At 42.3% G+C, this 25,671-nt stretch overlaps 1 protein-coding gene across 2 annotated transcripts; it reads left to right on the top strand.

Moving 5' to 3' along the window:
• The first annotated feature begins 1,562 nt into the window (after nucleotides 1-1,562).
• LOC135507723 (neurotrophin receptor-interacting factor homolog) lies at nucleotides 1,563-25,671 on the top strand. Of its 2 annotated transcripts, XM_064927327.1 has the most exons (7): nucleotides 1,956-2,039; nucleotides 7,214-7,418; nucleotides 17,500-17,630; nucleotides 17,808-17,975; nucleotides 20,179-20,343; nucleotides 22,141-22,252; nucleotides 22,406-25,671. In XM_064927327.1, exons 2-7 carry the CDS (start codon nucleotides 7,379-7,381, stop codon nucleotides 23,311-23,313), a joined length of 1,524 nt encoding a protein of 507 aa, XP_064783399.1. In that variant the 5' UTR covers nucleotides 1,956-2,039; nucleotides 7,214-7,378; the 3' UTR covers nucleotides 23,314-25,671. The 2 variants fall into 2 exon arrangements, with proteins under 2 accessions (XP_064783398.1, XP_064783399.1); XM_064927326.1 differs by lacking the exon at nucleotides 7,214-7,418 and having other exon boundaries at nucleotides 1,563-2,039.

The following is a 25,671-nucleotide window of genomic DNA, read 5'->3' as shown; positions in this document are numbered from 1 at the left end:
TCGGTGATCGGGCAAGCAGGCTGCTCAGTGAGCTCTGCATCAGATGCGACATGGTGGTCTGAGGAAGGCCCTAAAAATTGTCACCCACTCCAGCCACCCAAGTCTTATTGTAATCTCCAGTACCGCACGGCAAGTGGTACCAAAGCACGAAGTCTGGAACCAACAGGACCATGAACAGCTTATACACCCAATCCATAAGACTGCTAAGTAGTTAGTTAAATAGTTAACCAAGTAGCTACCTGAACTTTGTGCATTGACCCTTTTTGCACCAACTTTTTATACTCATCATATAAGCTGCTGCTATGTCACTTTATTTCGTAATTATATGTACATATTTATTTTATTTCACCTTTATTTAACCAGGTAGGCTAGTTGAGAACAAGTTCTCATATACAACTGCGACCTGGCCAAGATAAAGCAAAGCAGAGCGACAAAAACAACACAGTTACACATGGGATAAACAAACATACAGGCAATAATACAGTAGAAAAAGTATATATACAGTGTGTGCAAATGGGGTAAGATAAGGGAGGTAAAGGCAATAAATAGGCCATGGTGGCGAAGTAATTACAATATACCAATTAAACACGAGTGATAGATGTGCAGAAAATGAATGTGCAAGTTGAGATACTGGGGCGCAAAGGAGCAAGATAGATAAATAAATAAATCAATACAGTATGGGGATTAGGTAGTTGGATGGGCTTTTTACAGATGGGCTATGCACAGGTGCAGTGATCTGTGAGCTGCTCTGACAGCTGGCGAGCTGCTCTAAAGCTAGTTAGAGAGATATGAGTCTCTTGCAGTTCGTTCCAGTCATTGGCAGCAGAGAACTGGAAGGAAATGTGGCCAAATGAGGAATTGGCTTTGGGGGTGACCAGTGAGATATACCTGCTGGAGTACGTGTTATGGGTGGGTGCTGCTATGGTGACCAGTGAGCTGAGATAAGGCGGGACTTTAACTAGCAGAGACTTGTAGATGACCTGGAGCCAGTGGGTTTGGCAACGAGTATTACTCAAGGGCCAGCCAACGGGAGTGTACAGGTCGCAGTGAAATCGGAGTAGATAGCCAGAGAGAATTTACAAACCCACCCAATGGCTCTATTTTCTCTCTCTACATTGTTGGGAAGGGCCCCATAAGTAAGCATTTCACTGTTAGTCCACACCTGTTGTTTAAGAAGCATGCGACTAATACAATTAGATTTAGATGGTATAAAGTTGTTCTATTTTTTCTTACTTACTATATTCTTACTCACACTTATTTCTAAACAAGTATGTTCTGCGAAAAAAAATAGTATATGAAATTTCGAATGCATAATTGCGTTTAGTCCTACCATTCGTTCACTTTGCTACAGCACGTCAAACATGTGAGTCGACAAAGACGAGTAAATTCTACTAAATCAAACGACTATATTAGTATGAAGTTTAATTATTAAACAGTACGCTAGTATTGTTATTCGGACAAAATCGTTGATCATAGGAGATTTGATGTGTAATGTAAGCTGTAGTACCGTATTTCAAAAAACCGTGCGCATAACTTATTTTAACCACGCCCTTTGAGCAATGACGCCAACCAATAAGATAATTTCTCTTATGTGTAGAAGGAAGTTAACGGTGACAAAATACAATTTCACGTTAGCGTTTATGTTGTTATTTAGACGTTTATTAACACAAACTAATTTCACGGCACAGCATCACATACTTAACTCAGGTAGTCTTTAATTCACGTTGGAGACAGGACTTGGTCGATATGTTATCTAGGTAACGCTAGCTAGCTGCTAACAATGGCTAACTGCAATGGCAACGTTATGGTTTTTCACACTCAAATAGCCTCCATTATGGAGGTGCTGGCGAACGCAGCTGTGGTAGAGATCTGTAAACTCGTAGACGACGACTATGCAGTGTTTCGTTTGGAAATTTCTCAAAGCCAGAAAGAAAACCGGGGATTGCGGAGGAAACTACAGCTAATGGAACTGAAGGTGGCACGGGAGCGTCGTCCCAGTAGTGTCAAGATCCTCGACCGATACAGAGGAACGACAAGAGGTACATTTTGTAGAAGGCCGAGGCTGCGGGCCCCCTCTGGGCATGTGTTCAGATGTTACCCAAAATGGTGTCTTGGTCCTAGAGAATGACAGTGGACTCAAGCTTGTTAGCATGGGCAGCGTTTTGAAGCAGTCAACTGGTTGGGATTTCCAATGGGTTAAGGAAGGGCCACATTATGCCATTCAGGGATCTTTGATCAACTAACGAATTATACTCGTGAGTAAACATTCCATAACTGCAGGTGGCAGTAAATCGCCAACTTTGGCTTTATACATGTTCAAACAACACAGTACAGGTGGTAGTATGCACGCTTCCAGTTTGTTTGCCAACTCATAGAAGTAGTAGAAAAAAAATGGACTACTTCAAAATGGAGATGACCTCAAATCAAATTGTATTTGTCACATGCGCCGAATACAACAGGTGTAGACTTCACTTTGAAATGCATGCTTACAAGCGCTTCCCAATGATGCAGAGTAAAAAATAAGCAAAATACAAATTGTAACATGAGGTGTAAAACACACAAGATTGACTATATACATGGAGAAAAAGTACCATATCACCAAAGATATTTATAACTAACCCAAGATAGTTCATCTGTGTAATTTACAGTGGGAGCAAATGAAGCATAGTGGTCAGAACAAGCAAGGAGGTGGGCAAAGCCAAGCACGAGCTAGCAAGATCCTATTGGTGTGTTGTTGTGTGTATTTGCATATTTCCATTAGGGAACACCACCTCTGAAGTCAATTTGACATTGCACTCCAACACAATGCAATTTCATTTTTTGGGGGCAAAGGGTCAAGTCTATCAAACTTAGTGCATTGTGTTCATAACAGATTATAGTTTTGGGATCAGACATTTCATGGTTGAGAATTTGCAGAATGTCGACCCAGTTTCACCATCCTCTCCCACCACCACATTTTATTTGTCACATGCGCCGAATCCAACAAATATAAAAATCAATCAGAACTAATTAACTACACATGGTTGATATTACTAGGTTAACTAGCTTGTCTTGCGTTGCATATACTCAATGTGGTGGCTGTTAATTTATCATCGAATCACAGCCTACTTCAACTTTGCCAAATGGGTGGTGATTTAACAAAAGCGCATTCCCGAAAAAAGCAAAATCTTTGCACAAATGTACCTAACCATAAACATCAATGCCTTTCTTAAAATCAATACACGGAAGTATATATTTTTAAACCTGCATATGTAGTTAAAAGAAATGAATGTTAGCAGGCAATATTAACTAGGGAAATTGTGTCACTTCTCTTGCATTCAGTGCAAGCAGAGTCAGGGTATATGCAACAGTTTGGGCCGCCTGGCTCGTTGCCAACTGTGAACTAATTTGCCAGAATTTTACATGATTATGACATAACATTGAAGGTTGTGCAATGCAACAGCAAAATTTAGACTTAGGGTTGCCAACCATTAGATAAAAAACAGAACGGTTCCGTATTTCACTGAAAGAATAAACTTTTTGTTTTTTCGAAATTATAGTTTCGGGATTTTACCATATAAATGACCTAAGGCTCATATTTCTATGTTTATTATATTATAATGAAGACTATGATTTGATAGAGCAGTCTGACTGAGCGGTGGCAGGCAGCAGCATGCTCGTAAGCATTCATTCAAACAGCACTTTACTGCGTATGCCAGCAGCTCTTAGCAATGCTTGAGGCACAGCGCTGTTTGACTTCAAGCCTGTCAACTTCCGAGATTAGGCTGGCAATACTGAAGTGCCTGTAAGAACATCCAATAGTCAAAGGTATGTGAGATACAAATGGTATGGAGAGAACTAGTCAATGTGTCATAATTCCTATAACCTACAACCTAAAACTTCTTAACTGGGAATATTGAAGAACTGGGAATATTGAACCACCAGCTTTCATATCTTCTCATGTTCTGAGGATAGGAACTTAAATGTTGTTTTTTTACGTGGCACATATTGCACTTTTACTTTCTTCTCCAACACTGTTTTTGCATTATTTAAACCAAATTGAATATTTAATTATTTATTTGAGACTAAAAATATTTTATTTATGTATTATATTAAGTTAAAATAAGTGTTCATTCAGTATTGTTGTAATTGTCATATATATATATATATATTACACACACACACACACACACAGTGGGGAGAACAGGTACTTGATACACTGCAGATTTTGCAGGTTTTCCAACTTACAAAGCATGTAGAGGTCTAATTTTTATCATAGGTACACTTCAACTGTGAGAGATGGAATCTAAAACAAAAATCCAGAAAATCACATTTGTATGATTTTTAAGTAATTAACACAGTAATAGTGTCATGACTGACATTTGGACCAGCGATATCACCCCCATGAGCATGCTGAGTCTGACAGCACAGTGGGTCGCCAAGGATTTGGTACTGAGGAAAGTCGCATTGCATGCTCATGAATGTGCTGGTTGTCATAGCGCTGCTGCCTTTTCAATGGCATTTGAGAATGTGTTTGGAACTTGGAAATATGAACGCACTAGCTAGCTCCATTCTAACAACTGACTCGAGAAATAAGCTCATCAACTTCACCTGCAACATACGCGATACCCTCTGTCATGGCATTGAAACGCCTGTTCAACAAAACCGCCAAACAGACTGTGAACAAGTGATTCGTGGCATTCTCTCTTTACTGTGCCATCTTCATGCTCGATGCTATGTACAAGGACCACTACTTCGATGCAGACAAGAAACAGGGTTTATGTGAAGTGTTGCATGCATAGCTGGACAAGATGGAAACGGACACAGTGACAGTGTGCACAGAGGAAGAGAGGCCATTGACAGACAGAGCTGAAACTTCACTGCTTGACATGTATGATGAAATCCTGGTTGAGAATGAAATGACTGGACCATGCAGCTGTGGGTGAACAGGGTTTACTGTAAGGGACTAAGCATGCACCCCTGAGTGTCCCCCATGTTGAGGGTCAGCATGGCGGGGGTGTTGTTGCTTACCCTCACAACCTAGAGCCGGCACGTCAGGGAGTCCAGGATCCAGTTGCAGAGGGAGGCATTCAGTCACAGGGTCCCGAGCTTGGGGGGGGAACTCTGGTTTTTGTTGGTCAATTTCTTCAACAAATGATCAGGTCTATATAATTATCAAACATACATTAGTAATGGAAAGGAAACAGACTTTGTTTTAAGTATTAAAATACTCCTTTAGTAATACAATTATAGGCAGAAGTTGGTACAGAGTACAGTACGTAATAGCTCTCCCCAGGTTCCGCAAAATGTCTAAGACATCCTGTAATTCATATAGCCTATCCCAATCCTTGCGTGAGTTTCCATGGCAACATTTTAATAAATCTAACCTCCCCCTGACTGCAGCAAACATCTTATCAGCAATTAAAAGCTCAGAAGTGGGTTTGACCGAAACTTGACCTTTCATCACAAGTATAGGGTCATAAGGTGAACGAGTCCAAGCATCTTCTGACAGGTGTCTGTTTTCATCAGGCCTGCGGCGGCTTTGTGTTCTCAGAAAACTAGTCGTATTCTCAGTATGAACGTAGGCAGTTTCCGCCTTCTGATAATGTCTGAAGGGCACAACACTCAAAACAGGTGTTAATACACACACAGGTCTCCTAGAAGAGGTGACCTTACAGTTTATCATAACACAATTTATTTACCATTTAAAAGGTATGAGGCCTTGGTTTAACCCTCTTAATTTTGAATGCTGAGCTGTAGTCTATGAACAGCATCCTCACATAGTTATTTCCCCTCATGTCCAGGTGGGCGAGAGCAGTGTGAAGTGCCATTGAGATTGTGTCATCTGTGGATCCGTTGGGGCAGTATGCAACTTGGAGTGGGTCCAGGGTAGGGCATCTGGGATGATGAAGTTGTCATGTCCAGCTTTTCAAAGCACTCACAATTACAGATGTGAGTGCTACGGGATGATTGTCATTTAGGCAGGTTACCTTGGAGTTCTTGGGAACAGGGACAATGGTGGTCAGTTTGAAACGTTGAGATTAAATTCAATTTTATTGGTCACATGCAACAGATTAGCAGATGTTATTGCAGGTGTTCCTAGCTCCAACAGTTCAGTCATATCTAACAATGCACGCTTATCTAAAAGAAAAATAATGGAATTAAGAAATATAGAAAGATTAGGACGAGCAATATTGCTGTCCGGAGTATAAATAAATAAATTTACACATACAGTACCAGTTAAAAGTTTGGACACACCTACTCATTTCAGGGTTTTTGTTAATTTTTACTATTTTCTACATTGTCTAATAATAGTGAAGTGAACTGTGATAACCAAATATATTTCATATTCTTCAAAGTAGCCACCCTTTGCCTAGATGACAGCTTTGCACACTTGGCATTCTCATAACCAGCTTCATGAGGTAGTCACCTGGAATGCATTTCAATTAACAAGTATGCCTTGTTAAGAGTTAATTTGTGGAATTTATTTTGTTGTGACAAGGTAGGGGTGGTATTCAAAAGATAGCCCTATTTAGTAAAATACCAAGTCCATATTATGGCAAGAACCACACAAATAAGCAAAGAGAAACAGTCCATCATTACTTTAAGACATGAAGGTCAGTCAGTATGGAACATTTCAAGAACTATAACATTTATTCAAGTGCAGTCACAAAAACCATCAAGCGCTGTAATGAAACTGGCTCTCATGAGGACCACCACAGGAAAGGAAGCCTCCATTACCTCTGCTGCAGAGAATAAGTTCATTACAGTGAACTGCACCTCAGATTGCAACCCAAATAAATGCTTTACAAGTAACAGACACATATCAACTGTAAACAGGAGACTGCATGAATCAGGCCTTCATGGTTGAATTGCTGCAAAGAAACCACTACTAAAGGACACCAATAAGAAGATGCGACTTGCTTGGTCCAAGAAACATGAGCAATGGACATTAGACCGGTTGAAATCTGTCCTTTGGTCTGAGTCCAAATGAGATTTTTGGTTCCAACCGCCGTGTCTTTGTGAGATGGAGAGTAGGTGAATGAATGATCTCTGCATGTGTTGTTCCCACTGTGAAGCATGGAGGAGGTGGTGTGAGGGTGCTTTGCTGGTGACTGTGAATTTATATAAAATTCAAGGCAAACTTAACCAGCATGGCTACCATAGCATTCTGCAGCGATTCGCCATCCTATGTGGTTTGTGCTTAGGGGGACTATCATTTGTTTTTCAACAGGACAATGACCCAACACACTTCCAGGCTGTGTGAGGGCTATTTGACCGAGAAGGAGAGTGATGGAGTGATTCATCAGATGATCTGGCCACAATCAACTGACCTCAGCCCAATCGAGATGAGTTGGACCGCAGAGTGAAGGAAAAGCAGCCAACAAGTGCTCAGCATATGTGGGAACTACTTCAAGACTGTTCGAAAAGCATTCCAGGTGAAGCTGGTTGAGAAAATGCCAAGTGTGTGCAAAACTGTCATCAAGGCAAAGGGTTTCATCAGCTGTCCGGGTGGCTGGTCTTAGACAATCCCGCAGGTAAGGAGGCCAGGTGTGGAATCCTGGGCTGGTATGGTTACACATGGTCTGCAGTTGTGAGACCGGTTGGACGTACTGCCAGATTCTCTAAAACGACATTGGAGGCAGCTTATAGTAGAGACATGAACATTTAAATTATCTGGCAACAGTTCTGGTGGACATACCTGCTGTCAGCATGCCTATTGCACGCTCCCTCAACTTGAGACATCTGTGGAATTGTGTGTTGGCAAAACTGCACATTTTAGAGGCCTTTTATTGTCTCCAGCACAAGGTGCACCCGTGTAATGATCATGCTGTTTAATCAGCTTCTTGATATGCCACACCTGTCAGGTGCATGGATTATCTTGGCAAAGAGATACTCACTGACAGCGATGTAAACAAATATATACACAATTTGAGAGAAATAAGCTTTTTGTGTGTGGAACATTACGGGGGTCTAATTTCAGCTCATGAAACATGTGACCAACACTTTACATGTTGCGTTTTATATTTTTGTTTTTTTTAGACATTATGGACATATTATAGAATATATATATCTGAAGAATACGTGTATAGAATAGTATATGTACAGCAATAGTTGAATTAGATGAACTTGACTAGAATACTCATATACATACATACATACATACATACATACATACATACATACATACATACATACATACATACAGTGCCTTGCGAAAGTATTCGACCCCCTTGAACTTTGCGACCTTTTGCCACATGTCAGGCTCCAAACATAAAGATATAAAACTGTATTTTTTTGTGAAGAATCAACAACAAGTGGGACACAATCATGAAGTGGAACGACATTTATTGGATATTTCAAACTTTTTTTAACAAACAAAAACTGAAAAATTGGGCGTGCAAAATTATTCAGCCCCTTTACTTTCAGTGCAGCAAACTCTCTCCAGAAGTTCAGTGAGGATCTCTGAATGATCCAATGTTGACCTAAATGACTAATGTTGATAAATACAATCCACCTGTGTGTAATCAAGTCTCCGTATAAATGCACCTGCACTGTGATAGTCTCAGAGGTCCGTTAAAAGCGCAGAGAGCATCATGAAGAACAAGGAACACACCAGGAAGGTCCGAGATACTGTTGTGAAGAAATTTAAAGCCGGATTTGGATACAAAAAGATTTCCCAAGCTTTAAACATCCCAAGGAGCACTGTGCAAGCGATAATATTGAAATGGAAGGAGTATCAGACCACTGTAAATCTACCAAGACCTGGCCGTCCCTCTAAACTTTCAGCTCATACAAGGAGAAGACTGATCAGAGATGCAGCCAAGAGGCCCATGATCACTCTGGATGAACTGCAGAGATCTACAGCTGAGGTGGGAGACTCTGTCCATAGGACAACAATCAGTCGTATATTGCACAAATCTGGCCTTTATGGAAGAGTGGCAAGAAGAAAGCCATTTCTTAAAGATATCCATAAAAAGTGTCGTTTAAAGTTTGCCACAAGCCACCTGGGAGACACACCAAACATGTGGAAGAAGGTGCTCTGGTCAGATGAAACCAAAATTGAACTTTTTGGCAACAATGCAAAACGTTATGTTTGGCGTAAAAGCAACACAGCTAATCACCCTGAACACCCATACCCACTGTCAAACATGGTGGTGGCAGCATCATGGTTTGGGCCTGCTTTTCTTCAGCAGGGACAGGGAAGATGGTTAAAATTGATGGGAAGATGGATGGAGCCAAATACAGGACCATTCTGGAAGAACCTGATTGAGTCTGCAAAAGACCTGAGACTGGGACGGAGATTTGTCTTCCAACAAGACAATGATCCAAAGCATAAAGCAAAATCTACAATGGAATGGTTCAAAAATAAAACATATCCAGGTGTTAGAATGGCCAAGTCAAAGTCCAGACCTGAATCCAATCGAGAATCTGTGGAAAGAACTGAAAACTGCTGTTCACAAATGATCTCCATCTAACCTCACTGAGCTCGAGCTATTTTGCAAGGAGGAATGGGAAAAAAGTCAGTCTCTCGATGTGCAAAACTGATAGAGACATACCCCAAGCGACTTACAGCTGTAATCGCAGCAAAAGGTGGCGCTACAAAGTATTAACTTAAGGGGGCTGAATAATTTTGCACGCCCAATTTTTCAGTTTTTGATTTGTTAAAAAAGTTTGAAATATCCAATAAATGTCATTCCACTTCATGATTGTGTCCCACTTGTTGATTCTTCACAAAAAATACAGTTTTATATCTTTATGTTTGAAGCCTGAAATGTGGCAAAAGGTCGCAAAGTTCAAGGGGGCCGAATACTTTCGCAAGGCACTGTATATGCCTATACTGTTGACATCGGCAAACTTGATAATTGAGTTGGAGGCGTGAGTGTCCACACAGTCATGGGTAAACGGAGTACAGGAGGGGGCTGAGCATGCACCCTTGTGGGGCCCCTCTGTTGAGGATCAGCGTCGTGGAGGTGTTGTTACCTACCTTCACCAACTGGGGGCGGCCTGTTGAACACCAGGACCCAGTTGCACAGGGTGGGGTTCAGACCCTGGGCCCCGAGCTTAATGATGAGCTTGGAGGGAACTATGGTGTTGAAGGCTGAGCTGTCATCAATGAACAGCATTCTTACATAGGTATTCCTCTTGCCCAGATAGGATAGGGCAGTGCGATTGCGTTGTCTGTGGCTCTATTGGGGCAGTTTGCAAAATGCAGTGGGTCTAGTCGATAGATCCTTTAACTATCCTCTCAAAGCACTTCATAATGACAGAAGTGGGTCCTACATGGCGATAGTCATTGAGTTCAGTTTTGTTTGTTGGGTACAGGAACGATGGTGGACATCTTGAAGCAAGTGGGGATAGCAGACTGGGATTGAATATGTCCTGTGAACACTCCAGCCAGCTGGTCTGTGCATGCTCTGAGAATGAGGCCAGGGATGCTGTATGGGCTGGCAGCCTTACGAGGGTTAACGCGCGTAAATGTCTTATTTACATTGGCCACGGAGAACAAGAACTCACCGTCCTCTGGAGTGGCCCGTGTTGGCAGCACTGTTATCCTCGAAGCGGGCGAAGGAGGGGTTTAGCTTGTCCGGGAGAAAGACGTCGGTGTCCGTGACGTGGCTGGATTTCCCTTTTACAACCCATGATTATCTGGAGTCCTTGCCTCATACGTTTTGTGTGTGAACCATTGAATTGCGACACCACTTTGTCTCTGTACTGACATTTTGCCTGTTTGATTGTCTTATGGAGGGCATAACTAGACTGAATACAAACAATCATACCCAGTCACCTTGCCCTTGCCGTGGTTAAATGCGGTGGTTCACACTTTGTTTTGCAGGAATGCTGCCATCTATCCACAATTTTGTTTGGATAGGTTTTAATCATCCCCATGGGAACAACATCTCCAATACACTTCCTGATGAACTCAGCCACCGTGTCAGTCCGAACAAGTCTGTCTGCGTGATCAAAACAGTCTTGAAGCATGGATTCCAATTGGTCAGACCAGCATTGAATAGACCTTAGCACAGGTACTTCCTGTTTTGAGTTTCTGCCTAACAGGAAGGGAGGATCAAAATGCAGTTGTGATCTGATTTGCTGAAGGTAGGTCGGAGGAGGGCCTTGTAGCCATCCCGGAAGGGAGAGTAACAATGGTTGAGTTTTGAAGTGTGAGTACTGCAGGCGATGTGTTGATAGAACCTAGGTAGCCTTTTCCTTAGATTTTCTTTATTAAAGTCCAACTATAATAAATTCGGCCTCAGGATATGCAGTTTCCAGTTTTCACAAGGTCCAGTGTAGTTCCTTGAAAGCTGTCATGGTATCTGCTCCAAGGGCAATATATACAGCTGTGATGATAACCAAAGAAAATTCTCTAGGGAGGGGATGTGGTCAACATGATTGTGAGGTATTCTAGGTTGGGTGAACAAAATTACTTGAGTTTCTGTATGTTACCACAATCACACCGTGAGTGGTTAACCTCTGTCTTTCTTCTTGCCGGAGAGTTCCTTATTCCTATCTGCACAATGTATTGAAAACCCAGCTGGCTGTATGGACGAAGACAGTATATCCAGAGAGCCCCATGATTTAGGAAAACGGAGTATGTTAGTCTGTGATGTCTCTGTTAGGAGATCCTCGCCCTGAGCTCGTTTACTTTATTGTCCAGAGACTGAACAGTAGCGAGTAATATACTCAGATGTGGTGGATGGTGTGCACGCCTCCTGAGTTGGACTAAAAGTCCACTCCGAATACCTCTTCTCCGCCGGTGGTGTTTTGGAGCAGCCTTTGGGATAAGATTTATCACCTTGGAAGGTACGAACAAAGGATATATTCCTGGTTGAAATGCTGGTGAGTTACCGCCTCTGATATCCCAAAATGATTACAGGCTGTATGTAATAATGCAAATAACATTCTGGGCTAATAATTTGAGAGCGGGGAAAAAAAAAAAAAAAAACTATACTGTACAGTTGCTTAGGAGCCTGAAACAAGGTGACCATGTCTGTCAGCGCCATCTTTCCATTACAGACTGGGACAAGGAGAGATTGAAAATGTCTGAAGACACTTGCCAACTTGTCTGTATAGGCTCTGAGAACACTCCCTGGTTTTCAGTCTTGTGAGTGTTTAACTCGCGTCGCCCATGGAGAGCGAGATCACACAGTCATCCGGAACAACATTCTTTGAAGCGAGCATACGAGGCATTTAGCTCACTTGGGAGTTCTGCATCAATGGGCATTTCACAGTCTGCAAGCCCTGCCACATCCGAAGAGCGTCGTAGCCAGTAATAGGATTCCATCTTCCTCCTACATTGTCCTTTTCCATGTTTGATGTCTCGTCAAAGGTCGTAGCGGGCTTTCTTGTAGGCGTTCATGTCTGTGTCCTGTTCTTTGTAAGCGGTAGCTCTAGCCTTTAGCCCAGTGCGGATATTGCCGGAAATCCATGGATTTTGGTTTGGATACGTTCATATGGTCACTTTGGGGGAAGACGTCATCCATGCACGTATTTACTACTGACTTTATTGTCCCCATGGGGGAATTTTGTTGCAGTGTCATGTACTCGTTTTAAAGTGGCATTTAAATAACAAAACAAATTTACAATACAACTTTCATAACAGTTACATACCAATAAAAAGAGACTAGCCTGCTGGTCTTACTAGGTCTAAATAGCCTGAGCTATTTAGGAGGGATATCACACCTGGCACAAATGATTGTCTTGATCTGTTTTTCCTGTCGAGGGGTGCCCTATACCTGCGCCCAGAAGGGAGTAGTTCAAAGTCAGGGTACAGGGGGTGGCTTGGTTCTAAAATGATTTTGTGAGCCTTGCTGAGGGCCCTGACCTTTTAAAGATCTCATCCAGGCCTGTCTGTTTGACTCCAAGTACCTTGCTTGCTGTCGTGATAATCCTTCTCAGCATACGTCTCTGGCTGACAGTGGAATTGACAAACAAACAAACAATACAAAAAGTTAAAATACTCTCAATTAAAGATTTGTATAACAGAGTCAGTATAGTACAATTAACATTACAAGATCCCAGCTTTTTGAGAAAGTACAGTCTCTGTTGACTCTTTTTTGTAGATCACGTCTGTACATTTACTCCACTGAAGCTTATTGCCCAAGAGGACACCCAAATATTTATATTTCTCTACAATCTCTATGTTCTGATTTCTGGTAGGTGTTGAATGCTTCCTGAAGTCTATGCACATCTCTTTGGTCTCATTGATATTGAGGACCAAGTGTGATTCGTCACGCCACTCTACAAAGTCATTTAGGACCGGGCCATGGTGTTCCTCGTCATCATGCAGCAGGCTGAGTCATCAGCGAACTTAACGCGGTGTCTGTCAGGATGGGCACTAGTACAACTATTAGTGTACAGGAGTGGGGACAAAACACATCCCTGAGGAGAGCCTGTGTTGTTGTGTATGTCCGACACATGGGGACCTATTTTGACCTGCTGTGACTGTTGGCTCTGGAAGTCCAACAGCCACAAAACCAGCCCCACATCTAAGGAGAAGTCCCGAATGAGTCTCTGCCAGAATGTAAGGCTGGTTTGTGTTGAAGGCAGAAGGTAAGTCAACAAACAAAACTCTGACATGGGATTTGGCACCCTCTAGAAGTCTGTAGACCATGTTGAGGAGCGTAAGAATGGCATAATCAACTCCTCTGCTGGGCTGATAGGCAAACTGAAATGGGTCGAGGAGCTTCTGGGTGACACAGAATGACTTTTAGCAATTTTCTCAAGGCATTTCATTATTAAAGACATCAAGGCGGTTCTCATTCAGCACAGAGGGATTAGATGCTTTAGGAATTGGTATATTTATTGACTTTTTCCACAATACTGGTATGTTTTGCTGGTCAAGCGAGGATTGGAAAATGTCTGTTAAAAATACCAGCCAATTGTTCAGCACAGTGCTTTAACACATGCCCACTTATTTTGTCTGGGCCTGGGCTTTTGTGTGCGTTACATTTACATTACATTTTACATTTAAGTCATTTAGCAGACGCTCTTATCCAGAGCGACTTACAAATTGGTGAATTCACCTTCTGACATCCAGTGGAACAGCCACTTTACAATAGTGCATCTAAATCATTAAGGGGGGGGGTGAGAAGGATTACTTATCCTATCCTAGGTATTCCTTGAAGAGGTGGGGTTACATCCCCTGAACAACTTCAGAACATCAGCCTGTTTAACAACAACCCTCTCAAACATTTAATGATGCTTCCATTTTTTTTACCTCCGACAAGGTTGTATGACAAGGTTGTCTGATTCAAATCTTGAGAAGAAACCATTCGCTGACAGCTCATCTGCTTTTCCCCCTCAGTGACTGGGCATTGATTAACAACTGATGGGTCAGGGAAGTTTTTACTCTTTCCACGTTTGCATTTGGGTTTGTAATCCACTCTCAGACAATCAGGGATTCGATGGGCCATTGGGATATCCATTGTGTTTGTGTTGCATTGTACAATCGTGGCCAAAAGTTTTGAGAATGACACGCATTAATTTTCACAAAGTCTGCTGCCTCAGTTTGTATGATGGCAATTTGCATATACTCCAGAATGTTATGAAGAGTGATCAGATGATAAATTGCAATTAATATCAAAGACCCTTTGCCATGCAAATAAACTGAATCCCCCAAAAACATTTCCACTGCATTTCAGCCCTGCCACAAAAGGACCAGCATGTCAGGGATTCTCTCGTTAACACAGGTGTGAGTGTTGACGAGGACAAGGCTGGACATCACTCTGTCTTGCTGATTGAATTTGAATAACAGACTGGAAGCTTCAAAAGGAGGGTGGTGTTTGGAATCATTGTTCTTCCTCTGTCAATCATGGTTACCTGCGAGGAAACACGTGCCATCATCATTGCTTTGCACTAAAAGGGCTTCACAGGCAAGGCTATTGCTGCCAGTAAGATTGCACCTAAATCAATCATTTATCGGATCATCAAGAACGTCAAGGAGAGCGGTTCAATTGTTGTGAAGAAGGCTTCAGGGCGCCCAAGAAAGTCCAGCAAGTGCCAGGATCGTCTCCTAAAGTTGATTAACTTTTTATGGCCGCTGTCCCTGTAATAGTACTCGATAAAACTCAAACTTTCATTAAAACACGCATGCAGGGTACTCAATTAAAGCTACACTCGTTGTGAATCTAGCCAACATGTCAGATTTTTAAAATGCTTTTCGGCGAAAGCATGAGAAGCTATTATCTGATAGCATGCAACCCCCCGAAATACACAAAGGGGACATAAACAAAATAATTTGAATAGCCGGCGCTACACAAAACGCAGAAATAAAACATAAAACATTCATTACCTTTGACGAGCTTCTTTGTTGGCACTCCTATATGTCCCATAAACATCACAATTGGGTATTTTTTTCCGATTAAATCGGTTCATGTATACCCAAAATGTCCATGTATGAAGACCGTCTGATCCAGGAAAAAACGTCATTTTTTTTAAATTAAAAAAGTTGCCTATAAACTTTGACAAAACACTTCAAACTACTTTTGTAATCCAACTTTAGGTATTAGTAAACGTTAATAATCGATCAAGTTGATCACAGAGCAATCTGTATTCAATAGCAGCAAGTCTTGAAATCGTGGTCCACATTTTCTCTTCCATAACTTCCTCCGGTGTACTCTGACAGGAAGTGCCTATTTCTCATTTCACCAAGGATTAACTTCAACCCAATTCCCAACACTGGCGACATTGTGTGGAAGCTGTAGGAACTGTAAACTGAGCCCTATCTATTTTCTCTTGCCATAGACAATACAGAGACTGGCGGAGTGATATTTTGTTTTTGTTTTTTTGTGAACAGTTTTCCTTGGGGTTTTGCCTGCTATAGACGTTCTGTTATAGTCACAGACATGATTTAACCAGTTTTAGAAACTTCAGAGTGTTTTCTATCCACACATGCTAATCATATGCATATACTATATTCCTGGCATGAGTAGCAGGACGTTGACATTTTGCGTGGGATTGGGGCACCCCCAATACAGAGCTTGCTCAGGAATGGCAGCAGGCAGGTGTGCGTGCATCTGCACGCACAGTGAGGTGAAGACTTTGAGGATAGCCTGGTGTCAAGAAGGGCAGCAAAGAAGCCACTTCTCTCCAGGAAAAGCATCAGGGACAGACTGATATTCTGCAAAGGTACAGGGATGGGATGAATCCCCTTTCCGATTGTTTGGGACATCCGGAAAAAACCTTGTCCGGAGAAGGCAAGGTGAGCGCTACCATCAGTCCTGTGTCATGCCAACAGTAAAGCATCCTGAGACTATTCATGTGTGGGATTGCTTCTCAGACAACGGCGTGGGCTCACTCACAATTATGTCTAAGAACACAGCCATGAATAAAGAATGGTACCAACATATTCTTTGAGAGCAACTTCTCCCAACCATCCAGGAACAGTTTGGTGACGAACAATGCCTTTTTCAGCATGATGGAGCACCTTGCCATAAGGCAAAAGTGATAACGAAGTGGCTCGGGGAACAAAACATCAATATTTTGGGTACATGGCCAGGAAACACCTCAGACCTTAATCCCATTGAGAACTTGTGATCAATCCTCAAGAGGCGAGTGGACAAACAATTTGTGGGCTTTTATGACAAACTCCAAGCAATGATTATGCAAGAATGGGCTGCCATCAGTCAGGATGTGGCCCAGAAGTTAATTGACATAATGCCAGGTTGGATTGCAGAGGTCTTGAAAAAGAAGGGTCAACACTGCAAATATTGACTCTTTGCATCAACTTCATGTAACTGTCAATAAAAGCCTTTGACACTTATGAAATGCTTGAAATTATACCTCACTATTCTATAGTAACATCTGCCAAAAATATCTAAAGACACTGAAGCAGCAAACTTTGTGGAAATTAATAGTTGTGTCATTCTCAAAACTTTTGGCCACAACTGTAGTAGAACTCTGCTGTATTGGATTCTGTGGCCAGCAGCGTTTATCATTTAGTCCGTTTTGTAGCGGGTATGTACAAGATCAGTACAACACCCCACCACATCCATTGTTGACAGATTGTTTGTGAAATAAGTGTACAAATTAAAAACATAAAAGAACGCCACATCAAACGTCACACACACTGCGATATGGTCCAACAGAGCTGCGCTCCTTCCTCCTTATTGGTAATCTCAATGCCTTTGGGTGAATCCAGGAACATATCTCAGTCTGTACTACAATGGTGCTGCCCATGCTCTCACTGATCCATAATGGGACAGATACAATGTGATGTGTCTCTAAGTCTATGGTCTTGGTTAGGGTTTGGATAGTATGCAATACTTACCCTGCACAATTTGTTTTATTTTACCAGGCAAGTAAATTAAGACCGTATCATATTCTAACCATATTTCCAATTGTAATACTTAAAAAAGGATGTGATGCATGGAACATAATCAATAAATAGTATATGAAGTTAGGTGAAGTGTTACCTTACATCCTTGTCAAATGTACACTGTCATTAGTGTACAATATACTGTTGATCATTGAGAGTTGCTAACCTAACCACCTATCTTCCCCCAATCACCCAATCAGGTGAAGGACATCTCACTGGAGGCCACAGGACCTTTGTGAAGCCAGCGGGATACAATACATGGCGAGATGACCAACCAATCACTGTTGATGAGGGGAGTGGAACCTCAACCCAGCATGTTAACGTGATAGATGTCAGTGTCATAGTGTAACAGAACATTACAGTACATCAAATGTGTCCTGTTTATTTCAGAAAGACTCCCCTCAGCTATTCATGTACATCCTTATTTATCTGCCATAACAGAGCTTGTGAGTTCACTGCGACATTGTTATCCAGTTAAAATGCCTTTAACATCCTCTCTTTGTGTCAGTCTGCAGATGTAGAGGCTGCAGGTCCTGGAGGATCGTCTCTGGTCAAGCAGGAGAAGTCTGAAGGAGAGGAGGACCCACGGCACAACAGAGACATCCACCCTGTAGCCACGGAGGACCTACACACCGCTGCCGCGCCCAAGCCTAGGACACGGCACAGCATCACGGAGGTCAGTGGAACGCCGAACGCCGTCCTCAAGTCAGAGACAGACACCGAGACTTTAACTGTAACCAAAAGCCTTTTACACACAGGATCTGACCACACGTCAGATCCAGAGAGACTGGGGCCACTGGGCTGTTCTCCTGCTCCCAGTTCAGAGTATTTACTTTACGGTAACCCAAGCCCGAGGACAGCTCCATCCAATCGGGACTCGGGTGACGCATTCGAGAATGGCAATGATCCGTCTTGTTCTTACGCTATAGAGATGGACCCTGGTAACATATCCTTGGGTTTAGAGACACAGACTGATCTGTCTAGAGGGGACTGGAACCGGTACAGTAGTAGTGTATACTCTGAAGGGTGCGAAGATAAGAAAGGGGAGGTTATAGTTGTAAATGATGTAAAAGTGGAGGGCGACGCTCCACCAACATGGAATGTAGACGAGACTCATTTAGGAGGACACTCACAAGGCAAAGATTTCTTTGATTACAGGGGAAGCTTAAAGACTAATCTAAATGTCACCACCCACTACGCTTTACACAATTACAGGGATTGTGACCCAGTATCCACGTTGATGGCCCCTTCGGATTCACACGACCGCATCCTTTTCGATCAAGTATTGAACTCAAAGGACCAAAGGGCCAAGGCACAGGGTGGGTGTGCAAAATCAGGTAGTAGTAAAGAGAAACGGTTCCTCTGCATGTTCTGTAACAAAGGCTTCAGCTGCCTCCAGAATGTTGAGATCCACCAGAGGGTCCACACAGGGGTGAAACCCTTCAGCTGCCCCCAGTGTGAGAAGAGGTTCTCCCAGGCTTGTGACCTGAAGAGGCACCAGAGGGTCCACACAGGGGAGAAACCATATAGCTGCCCCCAGTGTGAGAAAAGGTTCTCCCAGGCTGGTGACCTGAAGAGGCACCAGAGGGTCCACACAGGGGAGAAACCATTTTGCTGTACCCAGTGTGAAATGCGCTTCGCCCTGGCTGGCAACCTGAAGATGCACCTGAAGGTCCACACGGGAGATTCTCAGAGGGAAGTAGTAGAAAAACCATTCCACTACAACATAGAAAGTAACCATTCCACTCAATAGCTTCTGATGTTTAGATCAAACCCTGCATTAAATATAAAGATTCATTTTGGTTGTTAGAAGAAAAGGTCCACAGATGCATTTGCAATAATGAGAGTAACAGATTTCACTGTTGAATATTGTGTTACATATTGTTGATACTGTGTAGGCTATATGATGGTCACAAATGCCTATTTCATTACTTCCATTCAACTACTTAATCTTTCCTAAGACACTTTTAATGAGGAAATTAATGCAGTTTTATCAAGTTCATGCAGATTTTTTTGTTGTTGTTGTAACATTACATGCAAGTCATTTAACAGATTTTCTTATCCAGAGCGACATAGTAGTGCATTCATCTTAAGATAGCTGGGTGAGACTACCACATATCACAGTTGCAGGAAGTCATTGCTTTGTTCTTTGTACTCCATGGAGTTGTCAATCAACCGTGATGTGGTTTTGGAGCTGGCAGGACTTCCCCGAGAGGAAGAGCAGCTCCGTCTTGTTGAGCTTGAGGTGGTGGGCCGGGTACGCAGAGAAACATGTATGTGTGGTTTTCGTATGGTGTATTTAAAACTTGTTTTATTTTGAATAAACACAAAATTCAAGACTTTAATTGAGACTCTTCAGTACACATCACATCTGATCGCACCCTATTTTGCAAACACACAACCACACTTTATAACCAATTAGGGCAGGAATTGCCAGGGACCTCGGGATACAATATCACAAAATACAATATGTATTGCGATTCAATACTGTGATTTTTATAGCTGTTCCATGGTTCAAACATTTCTCACCATAAGTCTGTTGCAGAGGGACAAGAGTTCCATTAGAACACTTATGGAAATAAAAGTTGTGAAAACAAATTGGCTCCCTATTTTAAAAAGAATATGGAGAACAAACTATGAAGCAAAACACCTACAGTACACCAATAAATTAGTCAGGTTTGTCTGACTTTTGACTTACAGTATAATGGACTTCTTTTTACCCACAACGTCATATTAATGTCCATGATGGGTTTAACAATGAAGTAACGAATGACATAGGATTCAAACATAGTGGGGATTCGTAAACACTTCATGTTGAAAGTGTGTTTATCTGTGTGTACGCACCTGAGGGAGTGTATGTGTCACCTGTCTCTTTCCAGGAGGAGGAGGGTCCAGAGGTGCAGCTGGTGAAGGAGGAGGGGTGTGAGGAGAGTCTGGGGAACCCTGAGGGGACCATGGTCATGGAGGACAACCAGACTACACCTCCTCCTGAACCCCCAGAGGAACCAGCTGAGCAGCATAGGACCACACACAGTCTCACTGAGGTGAAGCCACTGAACTCCTGTCTGTATGGTATTAGGTCAGAGCCTGTATCTAGGATCAGTTTAGGATTTTAGATTATAATAAATAAAGCTACAGTTGAAGTCGAAGTTTACATACAGTTCGGTTTTAGTCATTAAAACTTGTTTTTCAACCACTCCACAAATTTCTTGTTAAACAAACTATAGTTTTGGCAAGTCGGTTAGGACATCTACTTTGTGCCTTTTATATCGCTTGGAAAATTTCAGAAAATTATGTCATGGCTTTAGAAGCTTCTGATAAGCTACTTGACACCATTTGAGTCAATTGTAGGTGTACCTATGGATGTATTTCAAGGCCTACCTTCGAACTTAGTGCCTCTTTGCTTGATATCATGGGAAAATCTAAAGAAATCAGTCAAGACCTCAGGGGGAAAAATGGAGACTTCCACAAGTCTGGTTCATCCTTGGGAGCAATTTCCAAATGCCTGAAGGTACCATGTTTATCTGTACAAACAATAGTAAGCAAGTATAAACACCATGGGACCACACAGCCGTCATAATGCTCAGGAAGGAGACTCGTTCTGTTTCCTAGAGATGAACGTACGAAAAGGTGCGAAAAGTGCAAATCAATTCCAGAACAACAGCAAAGGACCTTGTGAAGATGCTGGAGGAAACGGGTACAAAAGTATCCATAGCCACAGTAAAATGAGTCCTATATCAACATAACCTGAAAGGCCACTCAGCAAGGAAGAAGCCACTGCTCTAAAACCGCCATAAAAAAGCCAGACTACGGTTTGCAACTGCACATGGGGACAAAGACTGTACTTTTTGGAGAAATGTCCTCTGGTCTGATGAAACAAACATAGTAATGTTTGGCCATAATTACCATCGTTATGTTTGGAGGAAAAAGGGGAAGACTTGCAAGCCGAAGAACACCATCCCAACTGTGAAGCACAGGGGTGGCAGCATTATGTTGTGGGGGTGCTTTGCTGCAGGAGGGACTGGTGCACTTCACAAAATAGATGGCATCATGAGGAAGGAAAATTATGTGGATATATTGAAGCAACAGCTCAAGACATCAGTCAGGAAGTTAAAGCTTGGTCGCAAATGGGTCTTCTAAATGGACAATGACCCCAAGCATACTTCCAAAGTTGTGGCAAAATGGCTTAAGGACATCAAAGTCAAGGTATTGGAGTGGCCATCACAAAGCCCTGACCTCAATCCTATAGAAAATTGGTGGGCAGAACTGAAAAGGCGTGTGCGAGCAAGGAGGCATACAAACCTGACTCAGTTACACCAGCTCAGTCAGGAGGAATGGGCCAAAATTCACCCAACTTTTTGTGGGGGAAGCTTGTGGAAGGCTACCCAAAACGTTTGACCCAAGTTAATCAATTTAAAGCAATGCTACCAAATACTAAATTGAGTGTGTGTGTAAACTTCTGACCCACTGGGAATGTGATGAAAAATAAATAAATAAGCTGAAATAAATCACTACTATTATTATGACATTTTCACATTCTTAAAATATATTGGTGATCCTAACTGACCTAAGACGGGGCATTTTTACTCTGATTAAATGTCAGGAATTGTGAAAAACTGAGTTTAAATGTATTTGGCTAAGGTGTAGGTAAATCTCAAACAAATTCTTACAGACACTTTGTGGATACTGTCTTGATTAATTTGGTCTGAAGTGTCAAGTAATCAAATTAAGTAAGACATTTGCATAGCAATCCCTCATTGCCCAATCAGAAGATGCTCCATAGCAGGGTGCTCATATCAGATTTCTTGATCCAACATCCTCTCACTCTGTATCTCTTACAGTCAGTAGACATGGAGGATGGGAATCCGGATCTGCTGATTGTCAAAGAGGAGACAATAGATGACGGACCAGAGAGCATTGACCTGCTGAGTGGACTAAAGATGGGGGAGCAAGGTAAGGGAGAAGTACATAAAGCCTACATACTGTACAGTAATTGATCTTCAATGGGAATAGTGATGCACCTGGCTATGATAACAATATACGAACTTGACAATGAAAGAGAGAGTTCTCTGCCATGTTTGTAAAGTCTATTTTCTCTTCCTGCAGGTGGTTGGTTGGAGGCTAACAGAGGAGACTGGACGGCCATCTTGGATTCCCAGACCCAGACGGGTGCAGTCAAGGGCCCGGGAGACAACATCACAGAGCAGGCCAGGACCAGACATGACATAGTGGAGGCCAGTGGATGGGACAACGTCCTCAACTCTGGGCTGGGGCAAAACAACCAGAAACAGACAGTCAAACACAAAACCACAACCAAACTTATTCTCCAAAACAACAGACTGGCTGAGACCAGAGCGAGGGGTAGATTTGGTCCGCGGGCACGGGGAGGTGTCCATATGCGTCAGGAGAGATCAGACACAGACTCGGCTAGCGATGCTCCGTCCTGCTCCTATAGTTGTGATTCAGAGAGACTGATTTCGCCTCCGGTTAACCCCCTAACAGGTGCTGCCTTCAGCCTGCCTTCTATAGGATCTATCAACTGGGACATGGACGCTGCGACAACACAGACTCTCCCTGACCTTCATCCTCCTCACACTCTCCTAATGGTAAACCAGACCTCAGACAATATCAGTGCCTCAACACTAAATGGCTACACAAGCTCATTGACAAATGACAGTAGTAGAGACGCTATCAGTAGATCCAGTGGCAAAGAGAAGCGCTTCCCGTGTTCGTTCTGTGGGAAAGCCTTTCGTTTCCCCAAACAGGTAGAGATCCACCAAAGGATGCACACTGGGGAGAAACCATTCAGCTGCCACATGTGTCAGGACAGTTTTTCACACTTGTCCAGCCTGAAGAGGCACCAGAGGGTCCACACAGGGGAGAAACCATTCAGCTGCCACATGTGTCGGGCCAGTTTTTCACACTCGTCCAACCTGAAGAGACACCAGAGAGTCCACAGAGGGGAGAAGTCCTACAGCTTACCCAGTGTGAGAAGAGGTTCACCCACCAGCTGAAGATGCAGCTGAAGGTCCACAGGAGAGATGCCGTTCGCCTGTACACACTGCGGGAAGAGGTACTTCAGGATACACCAGCAGAAATTCACACGGCCCATGTATGGAGTATAGCCCTCAAACTCATCTCTGGACCTCAATGCCAATTCCACAGCGTTTTTTTTTTCATTGTTCTCCTCTAAATCAGGCACCGATTTAGACCTGGGACACCAGGTGGGTGTAGGGCTGTTAGTTACAGTGACCGCCATAGCGGCTGTCACGTCTCATGACAGCAGTCAAACTCCACGTGACCATTTAGTCACGGTAATTAAGCTTCTCCAAGCTCTGATGGTGCTGATGATCATTAGTAGCCTACCAAACTTGCTAACTGCCTAGTGCTCAGCATTCTGTTGTCCCTCTTATCGCTCTAACATCAATGCAAATGTAAACAAACACTTCATGAGAGCATATGTTGCACAACATTTCTATAGACTATGCAATTTCTTGAGAAAACAGTGATGGCCTCCATTAAAAAGAGGATCCCATCAGATTTCTATAGGCTAAGCCTACTATATTCATTTCTCAATTTTCCTAATATTAAGCACATTGTTTCTCTTTACCACAGGAGTACAGCCTACCTGGCTGGCATGAACCACGGGAAAAGTGTCCACCATTAGCTATTTAAGTGTATTTTTTTTCCCCCTGCCCCTGTTTTGAGACAGGTCCATTCTAAATCAAAACTCATTTCACACATTATTTAGTATATGTAAAGACAAGATTAAATCAAGAGTAGTCTGATGGGCGACGATATTAGCGTTTCATTTGTAAATGATGCACAGCGTGTGGAGTAAAGCAAGAAACAGCACATGCCTTTTTCAAATTATAGTCACACCTCATGTAGCCTAGCCCATAGGCCTATATGTTTCGATAAGGTTTGTATCACATCTAAAGTAGCCAAATAACTTCTTAAAATGAAGCACATTAATCCGTGTTACAACAGGTGTAGAGCCTGAGTTTCAAAAATACACCTTTTATAATAAAAGGATTCCATGCATAATAGATTTTGCTATGAGAATGGTGTTTTCCCGCTAATGGAACATTCACGCATTGCTGCACTTATAATGTGAAGAAATTGCCTAATTGTTTATTAACATTTTAAGCTAAATGTCCTGATCTTTTTCGTCAGCCTCATTGCTTAAAAAAGGTTTTGATGCTAGTGGTTGTATTAATTTGGGATCTATTGCATCCCACAACTGTCCCAGGCTATTTATTTCTCACACAGAATAGGTCAACTTTTGTACTATGGGGGATAGTAGATTGACATAGGCTAGTGCTTTTGCTGTTTGTTAGGCCTACTCATCTTGTTGGCTGACAAAATAAATGTGGACAGTTCTTCCAATATCTTCAATATGCGCCTCGGAATTGGATAAGGACATGCGCAGTCGCATCCCCGACGTGTCCGTCTTCACTTGTAGCCTGTGAGAAAGAGCCGATCACGTGATGGAAAGCCATGTGAGTGAGAAATGCTTCAGAGCACCCAGACAGAAGGAAATTATAATTATTATATTCAGCCCAAGGGAACAACAGCCACTGGCTGCAAAATGCATGGATTTTTTTGAGGGGGCATTTTGGCCACACAAAGGGGATGCCGCCGGGAAATTCTAGGCATTATCAAGTGCTTGTCAAATTGTAAATGAGAGACTGATGAAGTGTGTACAGCCTGCACAAAAAAAAGAAAGCAGAGCTCATGCCTTTAATGCACATTTTTTCAAATCGTCATTAGTCGCATTATGCAGCCTTACAATGTATTAAAAATCCTAACATATAGCTAAAAGTTTCACAACATTTACATAACTCTAAATAAAGCATATATAAGCAGTACCTGTTTCTTTGTTAACCACTCTGTAAAAATGCTTCACTAATGAAGTGACAACTATGTCCCTTAGGTTGATTCTGGTGTTTTATAGTGAGAATGCCTTAATTAACTTGACAAAGTAGTGAAGATATGTGTAATGTTGAACATTTCCAAAGTATTCTAAAATTAATTTTATCCAAGCGAGGGTACCAGTTGTACAGAAAAGGTAGGGTTAAAATAGTGAGTTATTCGACTTACAGTTTAGCAGACACTCTTATTCAGTGACAGTGCAATGTATCTGTTTTTATCTCTATCAAATAATCTCTGGGTAACAATCGAGTACCTTACTGTGTAGGCTTGGGCGGTATACCGTGTACTGGGGCATTTGGAAATGGGCACGGGATGTTTTTTCAATACCATTAACTATTTTATATATTTGAATATACTTATTGTTTGTGCAATAAAAGTATTGTACTTCAACGTTGAGTGTGACCATTTTGATGAAATTAAATACAGAATTGACTGAT

This window comes from Oncorhynchus masou, chromosome 21, assembly GCF_036934945.1.
Source record: "Oncorhynchus masou masou isolate Uvic2021 chromosome 21, UVic_Omas_1.1, whole genome shotgun sequence".
NCBI lineage: Eukaryota > Metazoa > Chordata > Actinopteri > Salmoniformes > Salmonidae > Oncorhynchus > Oncorhynchus masou.
Note: the sequence above shows the minus strand (reverse complement) of the source record. Positions and strands in the feature narration are given on the sequence as shown.

What these genes read in the sequence shown, in the direction of transcription:
- LOC135507723 (XM_064927326.1), top strand. Translation starts at nt 1,781, where the DNA reads ATGGCTAACTGCAATGGCAACGTTATGGTTTTTCACACTCAAATAGCC. An exon ending in ATACAGAGGAACGACAAGAG is followed by an intron (nt 2,040 to 17,499) that starts GTACATTTTGTA and finishes TCACCCAATCAG; the next exon opens with GTGAAGGACATCTCACTGGA. An exon ending in CCACACACAGTCTCACTGAG is followed by an intron (nt 20,344 to 22,140) that starts GTGAAGCCACTG and finishes TATCTCTTACAG; the next exon opens with TCAGTAGACATGGAGGATGG.